Raw genomic sequence first — 12,118 nt, forward strand, 5'->3', positions numbered from 1 at the left:
CCTGGTTGGAGAGCCAGGTGGCATCCTGTTGAGCCCCTGTTGGTCCTGGCCCTGGGAGCCCAGGGCTGCCACCGGCTCCACAGCTGGGCTGACCCTGGCCCTGCGGCCTGTGCCAGGAATGACTCAGGCCGATATGACGGTGGTCACTGCTGTGGTGACCCTTGACTGAGCACGTGCAGGCTGTCCGGCACCCTTGATGCATTGCCACCTCCCAGTGGGGAGACTGAGGCTCAGACAGGTTGCACAGCAGCTCAGTTTCAGGGACTCCTCGTGTCCCCTGGAGTAGAGCTGAAGCCTGCACAGTGGGGCAGGAGGTTTCCTGCAGCTGGAGACCAAACTACAGCAGGAAAGACTTAGGCTAGACAAGAGAAGGGACTTTCCCTGGCAGGGATGGGCCTGAGAGCCCCATGCCCTCTCTGCATTGTGGGGTCACGGGGACATGGCTGCAGGCAGCCCTGGGGTCACTGTCCTTCCTTCTTCCCCACCGTGCTCCTTTCTCAGGCCCCTGTTGAGATGTCCTGGGAGCCCTGCCTGTGGCTTCAAGTCTTCAAAGCTGCCCCATTTGAATGAGGCAGGGCCCATGGCCCTGGGGTTGGGAAGCCCACCGGGCCCTCCCACCACCCACTCTGAGTCCTCGGCTCCAGGCCAGGCCACCTGAGGGGGAGGCAGGGGAGGAGGCGCCCTGTCCTGCCCCAGGTGAGGCCAGCGGGGGCCTGCCGTTCCCGAGCCCAGGTACCCTCTGAGGCACAGGCGCGTCCTGGGAGAGCGAGGGCACGGTGGGTGTCCGGTGGCCACTGCGTGGGCCTGGCCCCTCCTGTCCTGGACGGGCGAGGTCCTCCACGGGGAAGACGACGTGCGTCCCGCGTCCTGGGCGGATAAGGCCCCTGTCCGTGGGTCACTCCAGTTCGCTTTCCCAGCACCTTCTAAATATACCCTGTGAGGGGTTTCTTATCGCGGCCGCCAGACGTAACGTAGGCGACACCCTGGGGGACCGAGCCGGCCCTGGGCCCTGGATGGGCTCGCCGCTCTGCCAGGCGCCCTGCCTCCCCTCGGGCTCCCGGGAGAGGAAGCCCTCTCACACTGCCAGCACCCGACGCCTCTGTTCCTGGGCACTCCAGCCACCCCTCCAAGTGCACGTAGTGCGACTGCGGCGATGGCTGGGACATCCCACGGCCTCCTAGCCCAGCCCACCTAAGGCCTGTCCTCCTGCCACCAGGGCAGACGCAGCTGCTCGAGGGTGGGCCGTGGAAGGCCCAGGGGCCCCGCTGCTCCTGGGTGACCCCTGCAGGCGCTAGGCAGTGGGAGAAGGCCTGCCCTGGAGTCGAATGGGCCCGGAGTCCAGTCCTCTTTTGACCGTTTGGTGCTGTGTGACTCTGGGCAGTGAGTTACCCTCTCTGAGCTTCTGTCTGTCTCCTGTGATGAGGGATGGGCCCACTTCTCAGGCTTCTCCTGAGCGCTGGGGTGGACAGGAGGAAGTGGGCTTTTCCACGGCTTGTTCCCACCCTCCCACTGCACCGGGGGCCTCTGACCCGCTGAATGCTGGGGCTCCTTGGGGGCTGCCGTGGGCCTGCTGAGAGAGAGGACATGGGTCGCAGCTCCCCCAGGGCGGCCATTCCTTTGTCTGATGGGCCCACAGGAAAGGGGCCAGCGTGGGCAGCTGGAGGTGGCCCTCAGAGCCCTGGCCCAGCACCCCCTGCTCACTCTGCTGCTGTTGTCACCCACCCAGCAGTTGGGGTGGCCACGCCTGCTCCCGGCTCATGTCAGAGCCCAGCCAGGGAGGCTCCTTTCTGCCTAACACCGCCGCTGTTGGCACGCAGCTTTGGGGGGGGGCGTGTGGAGAGCTGCCGCAGCGCCGTGTCCTGGTCCATTCGAAGGCCCCGTAGAGCCCTGGCTGAGCCCGTGGGGGCAGGGCAGGGGGGGTAGGGTGAGGAAGGAAGGAATGGAGCAAAAGGATCTCACTTCTTGAAACACCTGGAGGCCTGCATGGAAGAGGCAGTGCTGAGAATTCTGTTTACTGAGTTCAACCTAAGCATTCATTCAGTCAGTCAGTCGACAAACACATACCAGGCCCGCTGCTGGGCCTTCAGGAGGGACACCAGCAGATAGGCCCCTGTGCGGAGCCCTTGCTCTATTGGGGAGGCAGCAGGTGGTCAGTGGTTTGATGGGGGGGGGGGGGGGCCATGGGTCAGCTGGGGCATCAGCAGCTTTCCCTGCAGGGAAGCTCAGGCTGAGGGGCGGGGAGACGTCCAGGAGGGCGGGTGTGGAGTTCAGACTTCATTTGGAGGGTCTTTAGCTCGGGAGGGCCTGGTGGGATGGCCCCTGCTGCCCAGTGGATATTGAAAGACTGAGGTAGGGGGACCAGTGGGGTGGGCTGCAGATTCTGGTACCGTTGTGGTGGCCCCCAGGCCATGGAGGCCCCCGGGTGGTGGAGACCCGGCCTTTGGGGAGGTGCTGTGTGCACAGGTGCTCCGTGAGGGCCCGGCCGGGGCATGGGATGGGCAGCTCCCGTGTCTCCGGGGTCCCTAGCTCAGATCCCTTTCAGAGGCTGGGGACAGGCTCCGCCTGGTGGCAGAGACGCGGGTTCAATCCCCTAACAGCTCCTTGCCAGGAGGCCTGGAGGCTGTTTAATGGGATCAGTCCACGTGGGGATGTCGGGAGACAACGGCTGGGGACCGAGCCCCCGCCGCACCCAGCTGCCTATTGTGCGGGCTCCCGCCGGCCGTGGATCGCATTGCCCGACTGAACCTTTTAAAGAAACGAGGCTCAGAGCCGCTGAACAAGATTCGGAGCGTGCGGGGGTGCAGGGAGCCCTGATCCCAGGAGGCCTGGGGGGTCTGTGAAGCGAGCCTGGACTGCCCAGCAGCCTGAGCACAGTGCCCGGCCCGTGGAAGAGACAGATGTTGGGGTGTGGCAGCCAGAGGGGCAGTGGGGAGATGGGCGAGGGCTGTTGGGGTCATCCGGTGAGAAGTGGGCTGCTTGGGGGCTTGAGTCACCCGTGCCCCCCAGCTCCTGTCTCTCCCTGATATGACGCGGTTTGGATGGTGCAGTGCGCTGCATGGTGCCATGTCCATGTCCTCACCCTCTGGACCCGTGAGTGTGACTTTATTTGGAAAGATGCAGTTAAGTAATGAGAAGATGAAAAGAAGTCTCTGAATGTATTTTGAACTGTTTTAAAAATTGTGACACTCATATCTATTTTATCTGATACCTAATGCTGATTTTTAAAAATTCACTAAACATTTGCTAATAGTTATCATCATAATAAGTAATTTGTTAGTTTATGAAATATCCATTATATCTTGTAGTAGGCTGAATAACCGTCCCCTGGGATGTCGAGCTCCCTGGCCCCTGTGCATGTGACCTTAGATCAAAAGAGCGTCTTTGCAGGTGTGATTCAGTTAAGGGTCTTGAGAGGAGGTACCCCTGGGTCCCTGGGCGGGCCCTCAATCCAGTGACACGTCCTCATAAAAGACACACAGAGGAAGTCAGAGACACGAAAGAGGCGGCCACATGACGATGGAGCAAAGACTGGAGAGATGCGGCCACAAGCCAGGGATGCTCAAGGCCCCCAGAAGCTGGAAGGGGATCGGTCCCATCACCCCCCCTCCCAGGACAGCCGCGTGGCACCCCCTCTTGGAGGACTGTGATCTTGGTGCTGGCCTGGACCCTGGCAGCAGGGTCTGGTGCTCTGAAGCTGAAGCTGGTTGTGGGCCCCAGGGTAAGCCGACCTGGGGTCCCTCTCCCTGTGGCCCGGGGCATGTCCCCGCTGGCTCAGAGCCTTGGTGTCCCCATTGGTGGCCAGGCCTTTTGCTCCACAATCTGGGGCCCTCTCAGGGCTGGCCGTTGTGGGGTGGAGGGCCAGCCCTGCAGTCTGGGACTCAGGACCCACTGCGCTCTGCCCTGGGCCCCTGTCACCTCCTGTGAGGTGATGTGACACCTTCCACATGGGATTTAGAAGGGCACCCCGTGCACAGTGCCCAGCACAGCCTGGGGCCCAATGTGTGACTGAGACACATCGGCCCAGCTTCCCCGAGAGCAGCCCCGGGCACGGGCTGGGCCAGCAGGTGGGGGAATTGGCGTCCCTCTTGGGCAATGTTGCCCCCCCCCCCCACCACCCTAGGGAAGCCCTGACAGGACCTGAGGCTGCACCCTGGGAGTGCAGCGTCCCATGGGTGTCCACGTCCAGGGGCGCGGAATCACTAGTCCCTGGCCGGGCGGGGGCACGTGTCCTTCATTTGCGAGGGGTGTTTGGAATCTGCAGGGTGACTTTTGTGCAAAGAGAAGCCCTCCGATATGGCCTGGGGTTTAGACGTCAGCACCTAATCTGCTAAATTACACATTCCAACCCGCTCGGCCTGGGGCTTTCGGCGGCTTCATAAGCCCTTTGTGTGTCACTGCCTCGAAGGTCCCGTTCTGGGGGGGGAGGGGGGGGGCGCGTCTCTGAACTTGCTCAGCCTCGGTTACAGCCCTAAACGCCGTCAGCTTCCAGCACTTGCCCATAGACATCATTTACTTAGTTCCCTTTTATAAAAAAAAAAAATTTGAATTGTGGTAAAATACGCATAACACAAAATTTACCCTCCTGACCATTTCTAAGTGCACAGCTCAGTGGCATGAAGCATTTTCACGTTGTTGTGCAGACATCCCCACCATCCATCTCCAGAACTTTCCATCTTCCCAAACTGAAACTCTGTGCCCGTTAAACACTGACTCGCCCTCCCCCACCATCCTACTGTCTGTCTCTGTGAGTCTGACTGCTCGAGTCCTCATTTAAGTGGAATCGCACAGTTTTGTCCCTTTGTGTCTGGCTTCTTTCACTCAGCATCAGGTCCTTGAGGTTCCTTCTTTTACACGACATTTTTCCTGGACCAACAAAGCCTTTCAGAGAGCTCAGGTCCTTTTCATACCTTCAATAAAGTAAGCGGACTAGCACGGCGTCTCACGTCCAGGGAGGGGTCCCGGTGCTGCGTCTGAGCGTCCTGCATTTCAGCTCACCCCCGAGTTAACCCAATGGCGAGTTCTTTTGAGCTGGAGTTCTGAGGGCGCCTTGAACAGTCCACGCTTTCTTTGCATGCCAATTGTGTGTTTACTTTTTAAACTTCATGGGGAAACATCCCAGGATTGAAAGATGCTTCCCCATGGGCTGGAGATGCTGTCACGGAGGCCTCGCATCCCGGGCCCTTCCTGGGGTCAGGCCTGGCTGAGCCACCGTTACAGGTGCCCGGGGCCCCAGCATGTGGGGGGGCAAGGCTGTGGGCCGCTGGCATTCTGCCTCTGTGTCCAGGGCACCCTCCTGCTGAGCCCCATCGCGGCCCTGGCAGGGTTCCTGCATTCTTTCACGTTCCCAGGGCACCTGGCCGCTGCAGATACTGAAATGATGGCCGATAACATTCTGGACGTCCCTGAGGCTGGCGCTGGCGGTCACAGCTCCCGAGGTGGATCAGCTGCAGGGGCACAAGCGGGGCATTGTCCCTCGGGGCATGGAGCTGCCCTCGCCTCTGGCAGCGGCCACCTCCTGCAGACATGCACACACCCTCCTGGGGAGTCCCATCGGGCAGCCTCGGCCACCCCACCGAGGTGACCTCTGTGGGGGTTGGTGTCCTCTCTCCCCCTGGCCCTGCTCCCCACGCCTGCCCAGCAAACAGGTCACATTCCTTCTTTCCTGGGCCTCCATCTCCCAGACCTCGGGGGTCTGTGGCTGCCTGATTTTGGGGCCTTGGGATGTGAGCTGGGACGGAGGGGTGGTGGCCAGCCCTGCAGAGGCAGGAGGGGCCATCAGGCGCCCCAGGCTGTGGGCCCCCAGGGGCAGGGACCCTGTCTGGCATCTCTGAGGCTCTCGGCCACCCAGGACAGGAGCACACCCTGTTAAATGATTCTTTGCGAACCCAGCACGGTGTATTCCAACATTTGAAGAGCTCTTTAGTCTTCGGAATACAGCAAGGCTGAAAAGGCACAACACGCAGGTAGAAATTGGCACCAGCCCCTCGTCCTCAGGGGAAGACCGTGCTCAGCCAGCCTGGGCGGAGCTCCTCGGGTGGGTCCCCCGCTCTGGCCCAGAGCCTCTGCTGTGGCTCTGTCTGCACCGGGGTCTCCCTGTGCACCTCTGACCGGGAGCTCGGGGTGGGACACCCATCCTGATGTACCTTCCGTGGGGGACCATCAAAGTCTGTGCACAGGTGGGGCTTCTCCAGCCAGATCCTCCCAATGGCTGACCACGCCCCCCCACCCCGCCAACTTCAGTCTGTGTCCTGAGCATCGCCAGGCCGGGGTGTAGGGTGGAAGAGGCCCCTGGGCAGCCAGCGTGGCCGTGAGGTCCAGGAGCTGTGGGGTGCGTGACTGGTTGACAGTGTGTCCAAGGCCTTGCTCAGGGCTGCTGTGCTCCGACTTGACACACGGTTCTAACAGGCTCCAACTCCTGCTTTCTGTCCTGTAGCTGAGGTCCTGCTCACAGCAACAGTGAATGGTGGGTTGCCTCCCTGGCAGCCCAGAACTGGAAAACTATCCTAAGCAGACACGGGGTCCAAAGGGCGCTGGAGTCCGTGGTCTTGGAGAAGAGAGACGAGCTCCCTTCCTGGGTCCCGAAGGATGGCCACGTTACAGCCTGGCGTGAGGCAGGTGCCACCACGATGCCCTGGAGAGGGCAGGAGAGGCCACAGGCCATTCTCTTTACTGCCTCTGCTCTGGGAGGCAGAAGACGTAGAGAATTTAGAACTTTTTTTTTTTTTTTTAAAGATTTTATTTTTTCCTTTTTCTCCCCAAAGCCCCCCGGTACATAGTCGTATATTCTTCGTTGTGGGTCCTTCTAGTTGTGGCATGTGGGACGCTGCCTCAGCGTGGCTTGATGAGCAGTGCCATGTCCGCGCCCAGGATATGAACCATTAGAACTTTTTGAGCACAACCTGGCCGTGGGGTCTGGGAAGCCCTGGGGCCTGGTCCTGGCCCGAAAGAGCCCCCTTCCCTCCTGGGCCTCCCGTTCCTCGCGTGTGGGGCATAAAGGCTTGGGGACAGTGGTGTGGGGCAGGGGGCACGTGACAGGTGCGGCCGGTTTTGTTGGAGTGGGGACTGTCGGTCAGCTGAAAGATGGCCCCAGAGATGCCCATGTCCGGACCCCTAACCCTGTTTGTGACCTTACATGGCAAAAGGGGCTTTGCAAGTGTCACTCTGCGAAGGATCTTGATATGGGAGGTCATCCTGGACCACCTGGCAGCAGGGTCTTGGGGTGGGGAGAGAGCCTGGGCTCCCGGTGCTGGGTAGGGGGTCCGAGTCGTGGGCCGGCAGTCTCTCCACACCTGTGTCCCTGGGGCCACACTGTTGCTCCTCTGCTGTCCTGTCCCTGAGAACCCGCTGAGAGGGTGCTTGCAGACCCTGGAATGTCCCCTTAGAGGTCCCTCTCCCCCAGGCAGGAGGAGGGCTGGGAGCTTGGCTCGGTGACATCTAGGGACGGGGAAGAGCCGTGGAGGGTCGGGGGCCTTCAGGAAGCAAGGGTTCTTTGTCTTTATGGTTGGGGCTCGGTCAGAGCTGCCGTCTGTGGTATCGGTGTGCAGGCGGGCTGGGGGCCATCCTACCCCCTTCCCTTTGCTGAGTTCCTGGGCTCCAGCTATGGCCCCGGGGAGGAGAGAGCAGACAGCGGTCAGAGCAGCCAAGGCTCCAAGGCGCCAGCCCCTCGGGGAGCCCGGGGCCCTGGTGACACCCCGTTAACAGGTTAGCAGGAGTTAACCCAGTTAGCAGGAGTCGGCCCGCCCTCCCCAGCAGGCTGGGTTCTGTGCTCTAAACACCAGGCGCCCTGTGGGGGCCGGGAGCTCCTGTCCCCCCTGGGCCCTTGGCTGCTCTGTGGACGCACTTGTAAGAACAGATACCAAATCTTATTAGATGTCACTTATGGAGACGTGGTCCCACCCCGAGAGGTCCCTGCATAAAGTGTGTGCCTCACTGATTCTCGGGGCATTTACAGGGTTGTGCATACATCACTACTGTCTAAGCTCAGAATACTTCCATCACCCCAAAAGGAAACCCCGTACCCACTGGCCGTCACTCCCTGTCCCTCTGGCCCTCGGTGACACCCAGTCAGATTCCTGTCCCTGTGGATTTCCCGTTCTGGGCATTTCATGTCTTCAGTGCCTGGCTTCTTGGCGCCATGTTGACGGTCCACCCGCCACAGCATGGTCAGAACGTCCTCCTTTTCTGCCAATGACGACACCTGCCGTGTGGGTGGGCTGTGCCTTGTGCACCCATTCACCGGCTGCTGGACACTTGGGTTTGGGTGGCCCTTTGAGTTCTTCCATCTGGGGAGGGGCGGGGCTTGGTCCTGCTGGGTGGGGTGGGCTGGGCATGGTGGGTGAGCCCCTCGACTCCCTGGACCTGGGCTTGTGTCTGTGGCAGGGGCAGAGGGGGCACGCTGGCCACAGGAGCTGACCAATAGGGCTGACCGCTATGTCCTCCTGTCTCGCAGCTTCCTCATCGTCCTGGCCTGCCTCATCTTCAGCGTGCTGTCTACCATCGAGCAGTATGTCACTCTGGCCACAGGGACCCTCTTCTGGATGGTAAGTAGCAGCATGAGGGGCCAGCCAGCTGTCACAGCCACGCTGGACCTCCTCGTGTCCCAGGCGTGGGGGCTGTGGGTGGAGTGAGGGGCTCCTGGCCTCTCTCGCCTGCACGATGACCCTGTGCTGGAGCGCCCCTGCTGGCCGGCAGCTGTGGGCTTGCTCTGATACCCGGGACTGGGGGTGTGGAGACCCCCCACGCTTGCCAGGATGTGACCGCCAGGCTGGAAGGGCCTCAGAATGAGAGGCACCTGGGCCTGGTGGTTTGGGAGGGCTTCCTAGAGGAGGAGGCAACTGGGCTGGGAAGGAAGGACAGGAGGATGTAGGCACGAGGAGCTGGGACTGGGGTCAGCAGGGGCCTGCGCTGTGGCTCCGGTCTGGGTGACTCCTGACTTGGATTATGGCTGGTACCCGGACCCTGCACGTGTCCCAGCCCCTGCCCACAGCCTACACCCAGAGTGTCCCCACCCTGGCCACCTGATGGCTCCTTCCACAGGCCTTCGAGGCTCTCAGCCCTCGTGCCTGTGTCCCTGGCCCCAGAATAGGTGTTCAGAGGTGGCGCGAGGACAGAAGGGGTTTCTAGTGCCGGCCCCGCCCCGACCCTGCCCACCTGTCCGAGCCCCTCCCTCTGAGAGTGGGGTCTGAGGGCTCTTCTCCCTGCAACCAGCCGTGAGCGCCGAGCGACAGGGCCTGGGAGGGGTCCCCACAGCCTCGGGTCAGCGTGGCCCTGGCGAGGCCTGGGAGCCAGCACTGAGAAGGACTCACGCCGCCTTGGTTACGTTGGGCCAGGTGCAGTGGGGACACCTCAAAGGTGGCCTGGCTGTGAAGCTGCAGAGAAGATGGGGCACAGGGGCCTGCTCCTGTCCCCAGAAGGCGGCCTGAACGCTGACGGCTGTGGGCATGGGGCCTGTGGGACGGCGGCATCTTTCTGTCTCTGCATTTTTGTGTCTTATCTGCGACGTCCCCACCACCTACGCAAGCAGCACCTGCACCCACTCCCGGGCTGGGTTCCTCTGGGCCCGGTGTGTCTTTCTTTCGTGCTTCTGGACTTCGGTTTACAGGAAAGCTTCCCCTCTCCGAGAGGATAGAGGACCTCGCCCATGATTTCTTCTGGCGCTTGTGTGGGTTACTCTCGTGTTTTTAAATTGTCGCTGGCAGTTGAGAGCGTCCCGGCGTGTGGCATGAGGAACAGACCCGCTCTTGTTCCGTGCCCCTGGCCTTCGGTCACCCAGTGCCGCTCCTTCAGAGTCCGGCTCTCCTCCCCGGCTCGAGGGGCCGTGTTTATCGTCACCCAGCTGTCCAGATGCGCGTGGGTCTCCCCCGGGCTCCTCCAGGTCTGTTCCACTGTCTGTTGGGCTCATCCCCAGGGCCACGCTGCTTTGATGATGTGTGTCCTAGGTCTGTGTGATCGCGGGACGTGATCGCTGCGCACGGCTGTGTTCAGGGGCTCCCTGGCACGTCTGGTTCGATTGTTCTTCCCAATGACCTTTGCAGCCAGCTTGTCTGGCTCCTGGGAAAAATCGGATGGAATCTGGTGAAGGGCTCTGGGGGAGACGGGCACCTCTCTGGTGTGGGGTCTTCCTGTCCACGGTCATGGTGGTCTGTCCATCTGGAGGGTTTTATGGTTTTGTAACACAGGCTTTCCATAGTCGTCGTTAGGTTTATTCCTAATTCTACTAATCATTGTTTGTGGCCCTCACAGATGGCATCTTCTCTTCCATTATGTTTTCTGGAGGTTTTTGGTGTACGTGAACACCATGGGTTTCTGTCCCTGGCATAGCCTGGGGTGTCACTACACTCTGCCATCGTTGTCCGTAGTCTTTCCTCCGGGCCTTTAGGGTTTTCTGGGTGTGGAGCCGGCCAGCAGGTGCGTGCTGCAGCGCGTGGGGCTTTGGCGCGGCGGCCTCCGTCGGTCACAGTGGCTCCTCCTGCTTCTCCGGAAGGAATGTGCCGGCCTCGGGCGGGCGGAGGGACGTGTGTTTGCTCAGGTCGGGAGGCGTCCTTCGAGTCCGACGTGAGGCCTGATTTTAACGTGATGGTGTTGCCTCTTGTCTGGTGCTTCTGCTGCATCCGTGGAGATGGCCAGGTCTGAGGACGTCCTGATGTTGGTCCTCTCACGTCCCCTGGGTGACCCCCTGGGGTCCCGGTGTGTTGTTCTGCTGTCCTATCAGGTTATACGTTCTCATGGAAGAGCAGCGACAGGCTTAACGGCAAAAAGTAGGCTAGCCGCCATCCTAGTGAGAGGGACCGCCTTTGGGTCACGCCTGCGTCACCCCTCCCTCTGGTCGTGGGAACCTGTGGAAGCTGCCGAGGGTGCCAGCCGGGTCCCTGCTGAGGCCCCGGGAGCTGCAGCTCCGTGGGGCAGGCCGGCCGCTCCTGCACTTGGGTGGTGTGTCGGCCACCACTGGCCTAGAGAGAAATGTCCCCAAACCCCTGCTCTGGGTGGGCCCTGGGGCAGGCCGGGCGGGTCCATCTCCCCTGCAGGTGAACGGTGGGCAGAAGTGACGCTTTTGTCTGTCGTGGGTGTCCCAGGTGCCCTCGCCAGCCCTGTGCCTGCTTCCTGGAGTGGGGACCGCCCTTCCCGCTGGCCAGACAGCAAAGGAGGCGCTGGATGGTGGACAGCAGGGGTGGGGCGGGCGTCTCTGGTGCTTTGGGATTTCATGCGGTGCTTCGAGCGCCAGCCTGGACCCCATAAAGCACGGCTGCTCTGCGAGTTGCTCCTCGGGTCCTCTCCTCACGGCAGCTGCTGAGCTCCTTGTCCGCTGGAGACCGAGGCTTCAGGAGGCAGTGGCTGGAAGGCGCCCGGGGGACCCTGCCAAGTGGGGCCCAGACTCCAAGCCTGCCCTCCTGCTGTGTGTACGTGCTGGGGCCCTGGGTGGGGCCAGGGGCCTGGTTGGCCTTGCTCCCTCTGTGTGAGTGTCCTGGGGCCGCCGGAACAAAGTGCCCGAGACTGGGCAGCTTAAATAACAGACATTTAGTGTCTCCCGGTCCTGGAGGCTGGACGTCCCAGATGCAGGTGTTGGCAGGGCTGGTTCCCCCTGAGGCCTCTCTCCTTGGTGTGTAGATGCCGTCTCCTCCCTGTGTCCTCACATGGTTGTCCTTCTGTGCGCGTCTGTGCCCTGGTCTCTTCTTATAAGGACCCCAGCCACACTGGATCAGGGCCCATCCTAGTGACCTCTCTCTGCCTTAATCCTTTAAAAGGCCCTCTCTCCAAGAACAGTCACATTCTGAGGTGCTGTGGGTTTGGGCTCCAACACATGAATTTTAGGGGGACACCGTTCAGCCCATATAACCCCTGGATGTCTTCAGTCAGTCCTTCCACTGCTGGGAGCTTCACCCTCGGATTTTGAGTGGCTCCGACAACACCTAGTTCCTGGGCTGATGTGAAGAGCACCAGGTGCCCCCTCCTGGGCCCTGCATCCAGGCACTGTCGGCACCGAGGGTCCTGAGTTCAGGTGGTGACTCACCACGTCCTGGTGCAGCTGGGAGGGTGGGATGGAGAGGGGATCAAACTTGCAGTGGCCCGGCAGGCGGGGACCTCCACGGACCTGCCCCGTGCTCCCAGGAATCACCGCTGA

At 61.4% G+C, this 12,118-nt stretch overlaps 1 protein-coding gene across 7 annotated transcripts in view; it reads left to right on the top strand.

Annotated features, from left to right (window-relative positions):
* KCNQ1 (potassium voltage-gated channel subfamily Q member 1) overlaps nucleotides 1–12,118 on the top strand; it is a 344,780-nt gene that overhangs the window by 42,314 nt on the left and 290,348 nt on the right. For all 7 annotated transcript variants that reach the window (XM_070228554.1, XM_070228556.1, XM_070228555.1 and 4 more), the window contains 1 exon segment: nucleotides 8,450–8,540. In XM_070228554.1, the coding sequence (XP_070084655.1) occupies nucleotides 8,450–8,540 (91 nt within the window).

Source organism: Equus caballus, chromosome 12, assembly GCF_041296265.1.
Source record: "Equus caballus isolate H_3958 breed thoroughbred chromosome 12, TB-T2T, whole genome shotgun sequence".
Taxonomy (NCBI): Eukaryota; Metazoa; Chordata; class Mammalia; order Perissodactyla; family Equidae; genus Equus; species Equus caballus.